This window comes from Miniopterus natalensis, chromosome 4, assembly GCF_054644295.1.
Source record: "Miniopterus natalensis isolate mMinNat1 chromosome 4, mMinNat1.hap1, whole genome shotgun sequence".
NCBI lineage: Eukaryota > Metazoa > Chordata > Mammalia > Chiroptera > Miniopteridae > Miniopterus > Miniopterus natalensis.
Window position 1 is genome coordinate 77,708,739 of NC_142084.1, and position 15,986 is coordinate 77,724,724.

At 41.8% G+C, this 15,986-nt stretch overlaps 1 protein-coding gene across 5 annotated transcripts in view; it reads right to left on the reverse strand.

Moving 5' to 3' along the window:
* Window positions 1-15,986, reverse strand: part of HNRNPM (heterogeneous nuclear ribonucleoprotein M) — a 41,794-nt gene that overhangs the window by 4,916 nt on the left and 20,892 nt on the right. For 2 of the 5 annotated variants that reach the window (XM_016203468.2, XM_087816869.1), the window contains 6 exons: window positions 15,056-15,116; window positions 11,632-11,733; window positions 10,298-10,342; window positions 9,313-9,390; window positions 5,229-5,327; window positions 860-913 (listed from right to left, as the gene is read on the reverse strand). In XM_016203468.2, coding sequence (XP_016058954.2) covers window positions 860-913; window positions 5,229-5,327; window positions 9,313-9,390; window positions 10,298-10,342; window positions 11,632-11,733; window positions 15,056-15,116 — 439 coding nt within the window. The remainder of the gene's footprint in view (window positions 1-859; window positions 914-5,228; window positions 5,328-9,312; window positions 9,391-10,297; window positions 10,343-11,631; window positions 11,734-15,055; window positions 15,117-15,986) is intronic. The other 3 variants (XM_016203472.2, XM_016203469.2, XM_087816868.1) reach the window with 2 other exon arrangements.

Consider the following 15,986-nt stretch of genomic DNA (forward strand, 5'->3'; position numbering starts at 1 on the left):
ATTTCCTTGGGTGAATAACAGAACACCAACTGGCAAAATATATGCACAATTTTAATATTAGACTTTCAGAGTAGAAATTTCTCAGAAACTATAAGGAAGGTGAGAGACTCTGAGAGGGGAGGTTGCGTGCCAAGAGCATCAGAAATGAGGCTGACCCCCCTCCCTCGACACCAACAGCAGCAGAGAACTAGGAAGAAATGGTGCCCACACACAGTTCTAGAATCAGCCCACCACAGAAAGTGCCAGCAAGTGGAGTCACCAAGGAAATGCCAAGACACTCAGAGCCGTGAGGACAAATCGGGCTGAAAAAAGTATATTTAATTTTAAGTACCCATTTTAAAAAGTCTATTAATGGAAAGATATTAAAAAATGTTTACAGCATTCATCACTGGGCAGAGAGATTTCAGATATTTACTTTCTCCAAAATTTTCAGAGTTTTTACGAGTATATGCATATATTTTATTAAGTCATTTTATGTATTAGGTGGCATGTTTTTATAATCAGGTAAAATATTTACTTTTAGGAATCGACAATTTCATAGTATTGAAAACAAAAGTCCCCCAAGTATGTGAACACATTATAATAATGACAATGGCTTAAGTAAATACTCTTTTACAAGTATTAACTCATACACTCTTCACAATAATCCTATGAGGTAGTAGGTACTATTATAGCCACATTTTATAGTATAAAAATCAGAGAGGTTAGGTAACTTGCCAAATGTCACACAGCTACACAGAAGCTGGTTCCCACCCCAGGCAGTCTAGTTTAGAGCCCATGCTTTTCACCACCACACTACTATAGCTGGTAATAACAGCCTATTCTAAAAATCAAAACAGCAAAACTAAGCGTTTCCTACCTCCTCCCTGCTTTGCAATGATCTCTCCTCTCTTCAGTGCATTACTTAGGATTTCTGAGGAAATCAGGAAGAAAAAAAAATTAGCCAAATTTCTCTATGGTAATAAAAATTTATTACAGATTTCAGAGGAATATTACTAATTAAGAAATTTAAAAAGTAGGGGGTTGGGGGATTGAGAAATACACACATAGACAAGATCATTTTACTGGAAAACTGCAGAATCCTTGATGATGAGTCATGACGTAAGGAGCCCACGTAGCTCAAGTTGGTAGGGCCATCTGGAAATGCGCCCGGCAGAGACAGTGTACACCCACGAACTAACTTTAGAAAGTCAGAGCAAGAACGGGGCCAATAGCAATTTTTCTAAAAGCTGGTCCAGACCCTTAGCACTCATAGACTAAAGTCTGCACTCACCCACAGATCCAATCAATACTTTACCATTATCCCATAACAAAACTAAAGCTGTAACTACATTTACAGCCCGAACCCTGCAAAACAGCAGCAACTACATGCAGTGCTGGAAATGTGACCTAGTTAACAAGCTGTGAATGGAAGGACTTCAGCAAGTTGAGCCCACCAGCCCTGCCTGAAGGAGCTGGGTGTGATGAAAACATGACAAAGCCTCAGGAAAATAAAAACCCCAACAAACTCAGCTGCCCAAGACAGAAAACACTGGTGTTTGCTAACAGTTCATCCAAACCTCTTTAGTTTGTCTAGTGCTATCATTAGTAATAACTTTTGAAAGTTTCTTCTCAGACTTTCATTATGTAGAGGAACTTGGACTGTGCCACACCCAACCTTGTCTTGAAGTGTGCTCAGTAACATGGAAAATAGCCACAGGTCACCTCGAGTATTACGGCCATGACCACGAAAAGATTAAACCCTACCCCACAACTGTTTCTAGTACTGCAACTACCTGCTGAAGGAAGGAGGTAAGAAAGTACACCAAGAAATAATAGGCCTCCATCCTGCCTGCAAGCCCACTACAGGGCTTATTCTTCCTTAAAGTCTATGATCCTGCTCAGCAGGCCCAGGCCTAGTTTCACTTTCCTAAAACAGTGCTTAAATCAAACCATTCCTGGCATAAGAAATGGTTCCACCACCAATTTAAAGAGAAAGGCCAGCCTGGCTGGCATGGCTCAACGGTTGACCATCAACCTATGATCCAGGAGATCCTGGTTCAATTCCAGGTCAGGGCACATGCCCCGGCTGCAGGCTCAATCCCCAGTGGGGGCATTGCAGGAGACAGCCAATCAATGGCTGTCTCATCATTGATGTTTCTCCCTCTCCCTTCTTCTCTCTGAAATCAATAAAGATACATATTTTTTAAATTAAAATGATTAAAAAAAATAAAGAGAAAGGCCAAATTCTTTTCATGGGCAGTGATACACAGGCCTCCCTGCTATGACTCCCAATTTGAATCTGTTCTTCCCGTCCCAAGTAGACCCTCACCTCCAAGCCTCTGCACCTGACACTGCCCAGCCCTGTCAGCACACCCTCTACCTATGCTGAACCCTCGTGGACACCAGCTGCTTCAGCTTAAACCATATCTTCTGCTCAGATCCAGGACTCTCTCAGCAGCATGCTTCTATTAGCCATCTAGGGCAGTGCTTTTTAAAATCTGAACACAGAGAAAACCATCACCTTTGTGTGGTGCTTATATGGCTGCCTAGGGCCCAGGAATCAACTCCATCAGTTGCTTACTAGGCCACTTTGATGTACTGACCTCCAGTACTACCCAGAGGCACTCTTAGCATTGTCTCCTCAGCTGCACCATGTTCTGAATAAAGGTCAAGGACCCCATATTTATCTATATCCCTGTAGCACCAAGTACAATTGTTTGCACAAAGAAGCGCAAAGATCTACTGCCTTGACAGGTTTGAAAAAGAACACTGAGTAATGAGGTGCTACAGAAAGTAGCACCAAAATGATCAAACTGTCAAACACAGAATATAAAATCAAGAACTCAATCTGGAAAACTAATCCAGGTAACTACTAAAAACCTACAAGTATTTCATCTGGTACAAAGACCTTTTTACTAACTTAGGTCTGATGACAAGTAGCAGCAGGGAATTCCAAAACAAAGCCTCTTCTTCTTGCCCATGGTCACTTTGGGAGGCTTCAGGACAGACAACAAAATCAATCAGAGAGAAAGTGCCAAAGTAGCAGGAGAGCACCAGGCCTGTAGATGATATTTTTATTCAGGTCAGAATAGGACGAGTTTCCTGTTGCCACACGAAGTAACCTCACCATATCCACTGTGCCACTGCAGGAACCGGGTGGAAGCCAACAGCGTCATCACAGAGAGGCACCAGAGAGCAGCAAAAAGGATTAAGGGCTCAGAGCAGAAAAAAGTGGCTATGGGGGCAGTCATGTGCCACCTTGTTCTTAAAACGTTTTTTAAAACACTCTACCACCCAGCCAGCGTGGCTCAGCAGCTGAGCATCGATCTATAATGCAGGAGACTGCAGTTCAATTCCTGGTCAGGGAACATGCCCAGGTTGCAGGCTAGATCCACAGTGGGGGACGTGTAGAAGGCAGCCGATCAATGACTGCCTCATCATTAATGTTTCTCCCCGCCCCATTCCTCTCTCTGAAATCAATAAAGACATATTAAAAATAATAAAAATACTCTACCACTTCATGCCCGGACGGTGTGGCTAAATGGTTGAGCCGTGACCTATGCACCAAGAGGTCGACAGTTCAATTCCCAGTCGGGGCACATGCCAAGGTTTTGGGAGCTCATTCCCCAGTACAGGGCATGCAGGAGGCAGCCGGTCAATGTTTCTCTCTCATCGATGTTCTCTCTCTCCCTCCCCCTTCCTCTCTCTCTAGAAATCAATACAAACATATTTTTTAAAAATAAAAAATAAAATCATTATAAAAACACTCTACCATTCCAAACACAAAAACAAAGCCAATCATGGCAAAAAGAAACTTTTTACTGACCTAGTTACATACAAATTATAAACTCACTCCCAAATTCTAAAGCTTTGGAACAACCTAGAATAAAGCTGGTAATATCAAGCAAGTACAGGAAAAATAAAAAGGTAAATCTTCACTACCAACCTAGAAAAATACAAGGAAGTCATTCAAGTCACCTAACCACAGTCAGTAAAAATGTGAAACAATAGTCTCCACCAGCCCAGCCGGAAGTGGCTCAGCGGTTGAGCACTGACCTGGGATCCAGGCAATTGGGGTTCGATTACTGGTCAGGGCACATGTCTGGGTTGCAGGCTTGATCCCCAGTCAGGGGCGTGCAGGAGGCAGCCGATCAATGACTCTCTCATCATTGATGTTTCTATCTCTCTCTCTCCCTCTCCTCTCTCTGAAATCAATACAGATATATTAAAAAAAAAAAAAAGTCTCCACTAACAACACTGTCTGCTCCAAGGGAGTTTCTAGTAGTTCCTGATCTTCACGAAGAACACAAAGAAGTCGGGGTCCTAGAGATAGTGTGCACAATTAAGAATCCTGTCTTACTAATGAGGTGAATGGTGACTCTTTCTAGGGCCTCCATAAATTCTAATACGGCTCAGCTCTTACAAAATTAGACCCAAAAAGCTTAAAATCCTCACACCCAGCCCACAGTGTCCCATAAAGACAGAGGCTGGGCACTCTGAGGCTATAACCTAGCAGCTTATCTGCACAGGGTGAGAAGCAGATGAAAATGAGGGACAGACAGGGCACAGGGCAGGAGGAAATCCATGCTCTAAACCACCTTTGAGAGAAACAAACTTCTGAGCCCAGGGATAGATAATCTCCTTGCAGCATACTAATAAAGAAGAATTAAGCTGAAAGTCACAGAAAAACCTAAACTCAAAACAGGGAAAGGTGTCCATGTAAAAGTAAAGAAGAAACTGCTTTGCAATCTAACACTAAAAAGAGTTTCTCTGCATTTAGACATGCTCAATACTCAAGGCCTTCCAATGTTAGAAAACTTCTCTAATTCACCAAGCTCTCTCCTTCAAAAGGCATCAGCAAGCACACCAGGCCATCCTTGTTGACTGGAACAGCATCCTGGACTAAAGAGACCCACACCCCTACTTGGCAGGATTTTGACAATCTCTACCAGGAATAGAGAGCCAGAGTTATGTAAGTGCAGCAGTTTCAACTCCCATAGCCAGCAAATATCTCATACCAATGTGGACAAGAAGCTACCAGAAAAGACCAAAAGTAGTGCTATAGATAGCAATAAAAAAATTCAAGGACCAAAAAGTTTTTTATCTAGGTCTAGAAAACAAACAATTTTTTGAAAGACTAAGGAAAACCAGTGGACTCTGCCTAAGAAAGAATCTCTGACATCAGAGTGCTCCTGCACCCCCAGGAGGCGGACCCTGCCACCACGGGGCCCACGGGGCCTTCTTACCCATTCCTCTGCCAAGGGGCTCTCCAAAGCTTCGAGACATTCCCATCTCGTTTCTGGCAAAGTCTCTCTCAAATCCTCCACCCATGCCACGCTCCATCTCTGTGGAAAAAAATATTACCCTAGGCCTTTCCAGGAATACCATTATATTTTAGACATTAACAAAACAAAAAACTCTTATAGAAACAACGGCAGCCACCACAAAGTCAGCATGTTTAGTTTTTCTATATGAAACCAACATTCAACCTTTATTCCTAAAAAAATAAAGTCACCTCAAGTGAATCTCTGAAAACAACCTACCTTACTCCATGAAGGACTAATTTACAACTTCCATTACAGCCACACAATGGACACACCAAGCACCTGCTACTAGTAACTGACATAGGGGACTGCAGAGCATGTTGAGTCAAAGGTAGGCTGCAAGAGAACCTGCTTATGTACCACCAGCAGCAGGTACCATCTCTGGGGCACTTGCCACATGCCCTGCCCTGCCAGGGGCTTTATGTGTGCTACTATTTCAAGGAATCCTCACAACCAGCCCACACACGCACCTATAATACCCTCCACCGCTGCTGCCCCTTTACAAAGAAACTGAGGCTCAAATGACTTCATAACTTGACCAAGGTCACATGCCTGGTAAGGGGTGAGGTGAAGGTTAAAACCTAAACCTAATAAAAGCCCATGCTCTATCTAATACACAAGCACAGCCATTTGAATATACATATAGAAATATGCCCACGTGTACCGGAACTTCTCTACCGACAACTGAAGTGGTTCCATCTACATAATGGAGCTTGGGTAACTTCATCATTTTTTCCCATGCTGGCAGGAGTATGTGTTATTTTTACAATGTCTTTTAAAAACAAGGTCTTACTGCCTCAAACTCCACCCTCTGGGAATGGAAACCAATGTCCCTGGTAATTGCTGTCAGTGTGGACACTGAGTTAGTTGTATATTTTAAAGGAATAGAAGGACAGTTCTCTGAGAAAGGGTTGTTATCTCTGCAGGAGCAACAGTGGCCTTGCTTCTAGACGGTCTTCACCTTGTGTTTTAAAACAATAAAAACAACAGAAAACTCTTTTGACTTGTAACTTAAAGACCTCAACTTTAGCCCAATTGGGCATAGCTCAGCAGTTGAGCATCGACCTAGGATCCAGGGATCAAGGTTCGATTCCTGGTCAGGGCACATGCCCAGGTTGTGGGCTCAATCCCCAGTCATGGGTGTGCAGGAGGCAGCTGATCAATGACAACTCTCTCATCATTGATGGTTCTCTCCCTCTCCCTTCCTCTCTCTGAAATCAATAAAGATATATTTTTAAAAAAACCTCTAAACTTTGGGCAAAAAATAATAAAAATACAAAAATAAAAACAAAGGTCCTAGCTTCTGTGTAGAAAAGCCCTGCCACAGATGTTGCCTGCTTGAGAAAGCCTTCTGACTCCTAACACTGGCTACTTTTCTTCTTATATTCAGCTAAAGCAAGACTTAAAATGCATATCACACCTTTTTTCCTTCACATATTGAGAGGTTCTAGAAATATCTAGTTTGTTAATCTTGCTCCTTAGAAATATCAGGTAAATAGATGCTATATAATGGACACCTTTTATTGCACAACTACAAAAAATGGTTATGTCCCTATGATTTCAATTGGAAAAAGGCTAGCATTAATGAGGCTAGAATATGGAAATGCAGTTTTTGGCAATGGTGGACTTTACATTCATAGTTTGAATCAACCAAATTGAATCCCATGGATTGGTGACATGCTATTCTGCTAGAAATGTAGGTAACTTGTGCAAGCCTGTGTCTGGTAGGCAGACCAAAAAAATTCCAAAGTGGCAGATGGAGCTCTGCTGCACTCTTTAATCCTTATCATAAGCCTGTGAAGAACACAGCATCCATCCCTCTTCAGATAAGAAAGTCATATACAGGCATTAATGCATTGGCAAAGGCCTCAGAACTAATCTTCCCACTGTCTACGGGCTGCAGAGTTCAGGAAATTCTATGTGAACTCCAATATACTCCAAAAAAAAAAAAAAAAAAGAGCGCACTTTTTCACTGCCAAATATTGCATCAAATCAGTCACTGTTTGATATGATGATCTTTTAATTAAAAAATTTACATCCATTCTACCAAGATTTGACATCTACTGACCGGTTGGCTGGCCCCAAGAACCTGATTAATTTCTAATCAGTCTAATACTATCAGCACCTGTGACCACAACTTACGCATATGGTCAACAACTAAACATTAAATTAAATCTGAAACATCTTCAATATTTTCCAGTGATTAAAGCTTTCCTTGGATCAAGCAACCAACAGCTTTAGAGTTCACACCATTCAATTAGAAAACAGTTCAAGTATAACAAAGTCCCTGTTCACTACTGTAGAGAGCAGAGAAAAACTCTAAGTACCTATGTCTCAAGAATACCTAAGGACACAACCTAAGAACACATCCCCCACTGTAACTCTGAGAATCAGCACTTTAAACCTTTAATCACCAGGCTCAAAATCTGTAACTGCTGCACTCCAGCTGCCAGGTCACTAAGGACTTTGTCCATCTGGCTCAGCAAAGCCCGGACCCTGTTCCCATCTACTTCTAAATCACAGCAGTCCACTCAGAGTAACAACCCAAATCCCCTTTCTAACGGTTCATCTGTTCTGAGTAAACAGTTTATCAAGCCAAATTTCTCCAACTTCCATTTTTATTAAAAATCCCATGCACACACAAACCATAGGATCACCCTGAGAGCACACTGGCAACACAGACCTTTGTTCATTCCTAAATCATGGTGAGGACCTTCCTACATCTTCTTCTCATCATCTAGAACAAGGCACCTCATGAAGAACAGTTTATTCATCAGGAACATCTTTTTCCAGTTGACAGCTGAAATATCAAGTCTATCCTAGTAAAGTATTATTGCTCTATACTATCTCCCTATCATCCATTCCTATGGACCAGCAAAAAAAGGTTTAACCCCAAATCCTTTATGACTTTCCATTCTAAAGAAGTTTGTATATACAAAGGAAGCAGTGTTCCCACAGGTGGGGTCAGAGTCCACCAATATACCGAGGATTTTAGAAAGACAGACTGCAGGTTTCTCACGGCACACTCAACAGCCATGCTGGTGAGGAGGGCTGACTAATGCCAGTGTAGAAGCAATTCTAAAAGGCAGGATTGCAGCACATTAAGAGCCAGACTGTGGAGACAGACAGCCTGGATCCATATCACACCATTACTAGCCAGGTGACCTTAGGCAAGTCACACTCTGGGCCTCAGTTTCTGATGAAATGGGGATAACAGTACCTACACACCATGTGGTTCTTGCAAGGGCTAAATGAAATAACATTGTCATTATAATTAGTATTATCATTATATCTGTTAGGAGGTTGGAAAAGCTGTAAGATTTGACTGATAGTGCACAAAAATTTGTGTTATGCAAAAACTAAATTAATGTTTCTGCTCACAACTCAAGAATCATCAGATCAGCTGATCAAGAATTCATCAGTCCAGCACTACAGGGGAGACATGAACTTCATCAAAAACACTGAAGAAACTAATCTCTTACACTTGGAGACCATTTTAAAGCGTGCAAAACATAAGCACAGGTGCCTACATGATGCTTGCTAGTGTTACAGGCAGTAAGATAGCTTTACATTTTTACTGGACTATTAATGGGGGAAGATTCAGAACACAGGACATCTCAAGAGTTTAATGACTAAGAGAATAAACACTTACCTACCATTAAGTCTAGTGTCTAAAACATAAACCTATGATTTTATTTATATTTAAGGCAATTTGAAGACATCTGATTCAGCGGAAGGGAGAATCATTTATTAAAAATGGGTCTACTGCCTGACCGGTGTGGCGCAGTGGTTGAGCAAAGACCCATGTACCAAGAGATCACTGGTTTGATTCCTATTCAGGGCACATGAGAGGAAGCCAATTGATGTTTCTCTCTTTCTCCCTTCCTATCTGCCTAAAATCAATGAAAACATGTATTTTTAAAAATGGGTCTACTGCCTAAAGGTCACCCAAGACCCAATAACCAGCAAAGAGGAAGAGCAAGCAGGAAGGCAACATTTGTCTTACCATTTATTCTGCCCATGTTCATCCCAGATCCAAATCGACCCATGTTTTCCATACCACCACCAAAGGGTCCCTCCATGCCTGAAAAAGAATTCACATTTCAGCACTATCCCTACAAGACTGCTTAGACTGATCAGGAAAAGAAAACTGTTTTCCCAGCCAAGTTTCATTTTAGGCATATTTCATTTCCTGCCAGGAACTTACTTACCAAGTTTATGGACTTTTAGAAAAAACAAAAGCAAATGCTAATGCCCCTTGTTTAAAAATCAGCTCACAAGGCTGATCTCATCCATCCCCTTCATGAATAGACAAGCAAAGAGAGGCCCAGAGAGATGAAGTGATTTGCCCAAGGTCACAGAGCCAGTGAGAAAGCCAGAACCAAAACCGAAGACACCTGCCCAGCTAGTGTGGCTCCATGGTTGAGCATCAACTCATGCACCAAGAGGTAACCGGTTTGATTCCCAACCTGATGCCCAGGTTGCTGGCTCGATCCCCAGTAAAGGGTGTGCAGAAGGCAGCCAACTGATGTTCTCACTCATTGATGTTTCTCTCTCTCTCCCTTTCCCTTCCTCTCTCTGAAATCAATAAAAACATTATTTTAAAAAAACTTTAGCCCGGCCAGGCGTGGCTCAGCGGCTGAGCGTCGACCTGGGATCCAGGCGATCAGGGTTCGATTCCTGGTCAGGGCACATGCCCGAGTTGCAGGCTCGATCAATGACTCTCTCATCATTGATGTTTCTATCTCTCTCTCTCCCTCTCCTTTCCTTTCTCTGAAATCAATAAAGATATATTTTAAAAAAACAAAAAAACTTTAAAAAGCAAAAGGCCAAGACACCCACTGGAAGGATCAACAGATTAATTTCGAGACTCAAACTTTCTGGAACTCAAAGTGAGAATTTCATGCAGGGCTTAAGAGAAGAGAAAGAGGAAAAAAAGAGAGAAAACCACACCTAAAAGCGATTATATTTGTGCATTTCAAATATCTTACCTCCCATTTTATTTATTCCAAATCCTATGCCTTCCATTCCCATTCCTTAAAAAGAAAAAGTCAATGCAAACTAAAATTATGTCAAAGCAGTAACATCTGAACTTAAAAAAAAAAAACAAACACAAGACATTCTAAACAGGCAAATGCAATCTCTGATTACTAATATATTTTAATTGTCAAGAAGAGGGGTGGACACACACACACGACTCTACTATTTTAACTGTCAAACCATCACATTTCCAAGAAAGTATTTAAACCTTTAGCAAAATAATCACCATGTGACTCAAAATTCTGTAGGGTTCACATAGGTTAATTAAATGACTAAGGCAGATAGTTTTAAACATGAAATCTAATTATCAGGTAACAAACTAGGAAACATTCATTAGTAGCTTATTTTAGGAGAAGTGTATTTAAAAATCCCTTTGAAAGGTAAAATTCTCTAAGTAAAAAGCAGTTTCTAAAAACACTAAGGCTTCCCTCCCCCACCCCAGCCTTTCCTCTTAGGTGTCAGGCAGGAGGGTATGGTGGTCAGATTAATAGAGCCAGTTGAGGGGATTGCCCAGGCCTTTGAGGTAGGCCCCCAGAGTTTAAACTGAGAGGAAGACAAGGGATATACAGAACTGATTAACAGCAGGGTGGAGGGGCACCCATCTTGAAATTCAAAGGATTTCAAGAAAGACAGGCTTTCTTTCTTAAGTCTGAAATCATAAAAATAAAATATTTCTTAATAGTATATAAATGCCTCACTGCACAGAAATGAAAATGCTAAACAGCAAAGTTTAAAGTTTATTCTACAGGTCCATGCTTCATTCATTAGCTATTTCTTTTCTACAAAAACATGTCCTGTGGCTTACAACATCTATGCTGTCATGTAATGAGGCCCCCCCCATGCCTTTTGGCATCCATCAATGCTCCTACCTCTAGAAGCCATGTCAACATCAAGGCCTGAGCCCAAGAGGGTATGGGTAACAGACTGTGACAGTGTTGTGGTCCCATGGTCTGGAGACCTATAGTCTCTATCACTAACTGATAGTGTGACCTTGAGCAAGACCAATTCTCTGGCTTACCTCCTTTTACCGAATGGCTTAACTATCTCTGCTCAGAAGGTCATGCAAGGATAAAGTGCTAAGGGGTATGATGGCTTTAGGGGGAAAAAAGGATCCAATTCAGGAAAAATACAAAAAAGGAGGGAATTTTGTCTCAATTAAATCTTTATTTCTTCTAAATTCTTCAATGTCCAGTTATCCCAATAATTAATAATTTTAATTATATAATGTTAGTAATTTATAACTTCCCTAAGTTCCCAATCAAGATACACTGTAATTAATTCTCACCTGCGGGTCCTATGTTTCCCATGCCGATGCCTTTATTCAGGTGATTGGCATCGATAGGCTGCCCTCCTGGTCCTAACCCCATGCCAATACCACCAAGTCCATCTGAAAGGAAAAGAAAAAGTCAAAAGTATAGCCCGGCCAGGCGTGGCTGAACGGTTGAGCGTCGACCTAAGATCCAGGTGATCGGGGTTCGATTCCCGGTCAGGGCACATGCCCGGGTTGCGGGCTCGATCCCATTGGGGGCGTGCAGGAGGCAGCCGATCAATGACTCTCTCATCATTGATGTTTCTCTTCCCCTCTCTCCCTTCCTCTCTCTGAAATAAAAAAGTATAAATTCCACTAACTTAGAATAAACCGCGACACTAAAAGGAAAAAAGAGTCATAACTGTCAAGCTCCATTCCCACCCCCCACCTCTGAAAACAAACCCAGGGTCTAATTTGTAACTCAATAGTGGTACATTTAGGAGCTGTCCTTTTTAAGGTATAACTTTTTATATATCATTACAGATTAGAGTTGGTGATATGTATAAGAGGGCACCTAAAAATCAGTTCACCTGAAAGTTACAAATAACTGAACACAATAAAAATGGTAAGCACCTATTTGTTTCCCTAAATGGTGAACTGAGCAATGTTTGATCAAAAAAAGTAACTCAAGTCCTGGCCAGTGTGGCTCAGTGGTTAGTCGCCCCATGCACCAAAAGGTCGCAGGTTCGATTCCTGGTCAAGGGCAGGCACCCAGGTTGCAGGTTTGACCACAGTCCCTCAGTGAGGGCACGTTTGGGAGGCAACCAATTCATGTGTCTCTCTCACATCAATGTTTCTCCCCCTCTCCCCACTCTCTCTAAAAACCAATGGAAAAATTACCCTCAGGTGAGTATTAGCAAACAACAAAAAGAGGCAACTCAGGACATCAGGTGGGAAGCATAAACAAATATGCCCACCTCTACCTCCCAATTAAGTTAGTGGGATCACAGAATCCACCCTCTACTCACAAAGCTTCCTAACCCATAGACAGATACCCAGCCCACCTTCAACTCCACACTCCACAAAGAGAAACCCAAGAATACAGACTGGTCTCAAAATAGCCAACAAGGCTTGCCCTGGCTGGGTTGCTTAGCTGGTTGACCATGATTGGCATGGTCATCTCATACACCAAAAGGTTGCGGTTTTGATTCCAGGTCAGGGCACACAGCTACACTGCGGGCCCAATCCTCAACTGGGGCACATACAGGAGGGAACCAATCAATGTTTTCTCTCTCACACTGATGTTTGCCTGTTTCTTTCTCTAGTATCAATAAAAACAGCCGTGCCAGTGCGGCTCAGTATTGTCCCATGCAGTAAGAGGTCACTGGTTTGACTACCAGTCAAGGCACATGCCCAGGTTGTGGGCTCAACCCCCAGTAGGGGGCGTGCAGGAGGCAGCTGATTGATGTTTCTCTCTCATCGATGTTTCTATCTCTATCAATCAATCTCCCTTCCTCTCTTAAAAAATCAATAAAAACATGTTTAATAATAAAATCAAAAATTTAAAAGTATCCAACAAGGCCTGAGATAGTGTAAGACACTTGCAATGCTCTAGGTCACCATGGTCTGAGGCTTAAACCAAGACCAGGTAACTTTTTTAAATGGAAAAAAGTTCATTAGAAACAGAGATAGAAGAGGGTGTGGGGAATAAATAGCAATGGAAGACTTGACTGGGGTGGTGAACACACATAATATACAGATGATATACTACAGAACTGTACACTTGACGCCTATATCATTTTATTAATCATTGTCACACACACATCCCCAAAGACCCCAACAGAGTTCCCAAGTATTTAATCTGATTAACATCCCTGTTTTTGAATTGCATAGAAACAACAGCAAGAAACCACCAAGGTTACTTAACTCTCCAGCGCACTGAACACTTCAAGTCAGCCCTCTGAAATGTGATCAGAGACCAAAAGCCATGGATAATGGGCTCCCTGGGGCCCCATGTGTGCCTGCCAAAGTTGCCAAGCAGCACCCCACCCCACCAAAAGTCAACAAAAGCTATCACCCTGAACCTGGACGATCACTGCAAGTGATCCCATTGATTATGACAGAGAAATGCGGTCCTTCAATAAATGTTAACTTTCAATAGATAAGCCCATCTCCTATGCCTGAAGCCATCGACCTTCCCTCAGTATGTGCCTCTATTATGCTTCTATAACCCTAATCTGCAAAGGCCCTCAAGAGTTAGTGTTCTAGTCTCTGAGGGCTGAGCTCCATACTTAAGTCACTGCTCCAGAATGGAGGCACTGACTAGCCTTCCAAAATGCCCCGCCCCAACTGCCTTACCTAGTGGGAAGTCCTCACTAACACAGAACAAGCAGTTCCCACCCCCACCCACCCCATCCTCCCCACAGTCTACCTCCTACACGCTAGCCTGGCCAGCACTGCTGATTCTCCAACCCCCATGCTACAACAGGACTTCACTCCCACTACCGTCTGTGCTCAGGTTCAGCTTACCCCTGATGAACTTGCCAGATGGAGTGCCGGACTTCACTAATGTGTACTATTTCTATCTATGTAGCCTATTAACTAGCCTTCCCTGTTACAGCAGATTTGCACCTGGATATTGCAAATAACCCTATATAAAAAATTTGATTGCTGCACTTCACACACTAAAAGAGTCACCCATTTAAAGTGTACAGCTCAGTTATTTTTAGTATATTCAGAGTTAAGCAATCACCACCACCATCTAAATCCAGAACATTTTCATCACCCCAAAAAGAAACCCCATCCCATTAGCAGACACTCTCCACTTATCCCTCTCCCCAGTCCTTGGCAACCACTAATCTACTTTCTGCCTACAGAGTCACCTGTTCTGGATGTTTCCTATAGATGGAATCAAGTCTCATCCATGCTGTAACACATATAGGTACTTTTCTTTTAATGGCTGAGTAATGTTCCACTGTATGGATTTACCACATTGTATTTATCTACTCATCTACTGAAATCATGCTGCTATGAATTTTCGTGTGGATGAAAGTTTTTAGTTCTCTCATAGTGTACCTAGGAGTGGAAATGCTAGGCCCTATGATGATAACCTATCTCTTCTGGACTCAAGTGCAGCCTAGCTTTAATTCCCTTTGCAGTTTTGGGTTCTTCCTTCCCGAAACCCCAGGACACTCTTCAAAATGCCCAAATACATTCTCTCTATCCTGGGTGGCTAGCCTGTCTCACCACAAACCAATCCTAACAATCCTTGCTAAGCTGTGAATCTGCTCAATTTTCACCCTAAAATATTCTACAGAAAAAAACCCCTTTTTGAATTTTTTCCTCAAGAACCACCCAGAGTACTGCAGAATAACATAGCACAAGTTCAAGGGCAACTGTAGTTTTCTGGTTAGTATAAAATCAAATCCAAAATCTCAGCCATAATAATTGAGACACTTACGGGGAAGCTGTTGTGGACGCTCAGGAGGGAAAAAATCTCCCTTTGGTAAGGCCCTCTCATCCTGAAAAAGAACGTGAATAAATCTCAGTATTCCTAGAAGACTGTTGGCAACAGCAAAAGATGGAAACAATTCCCATCAACAGAGGACTAGTTTGATAATTATACACCCTCACCACAGAATATCACACAAGTATCAAAAGGAGTACAGAGCCCTGGCCAGGTAGCTCAGTTTAGTTAAGAAGGGCGTTGTCCCAATAAGCCAAGGTTGCAGGTTTGATCCCCCAGTCAGGGCACATACAAGAATCAACCAATAAATGCATAAATAAGTGAACCAACAAACTGTTTCTCTAAATAAATAAATAAATAAATAAATTCCAAAATAATCTTCAAAAAAAAGGGAGTATACCTTGCTAACTTTTGTGTAAAGGGGAAGGATTAAAATATACACTTATGTATATATTGTGGGGCATGGACAGGACCTGGGTACAAAGCAAGAGCAAGACTCTCACATTATCTTTTTCATGCTTTTTGAGTTTTCAATCACATGAAGCAATTACCTATTTCTACAAAACTAAACTAAACGTTTCAAGTAATTTAACAAACTCCTTTACAGTTCCTCTTACTTTATTTCTGAATTTGAGTGCTAACTACCTTGCCCTCACCACATTCCAATGGAAACCCACGGTATATAATCGTTCTTTGAAATTGATCATTTGCTCAAGCAGAATACTCAATTGGCCTCACCATGCCAATCAGCCAACTGTGCAAAGAAAAATATATCTGAAGTGAGAGCTGCATGAACAAAGGTTATTTTTATCATAAATATGCTCACCATACCACTCCGTATTTAACTTAGACCACTGATTTTCAACCTTTTTCATCTCAAGGCACACATAAACTAATTGCTAAAATTCTGCGGCACACTAAAATC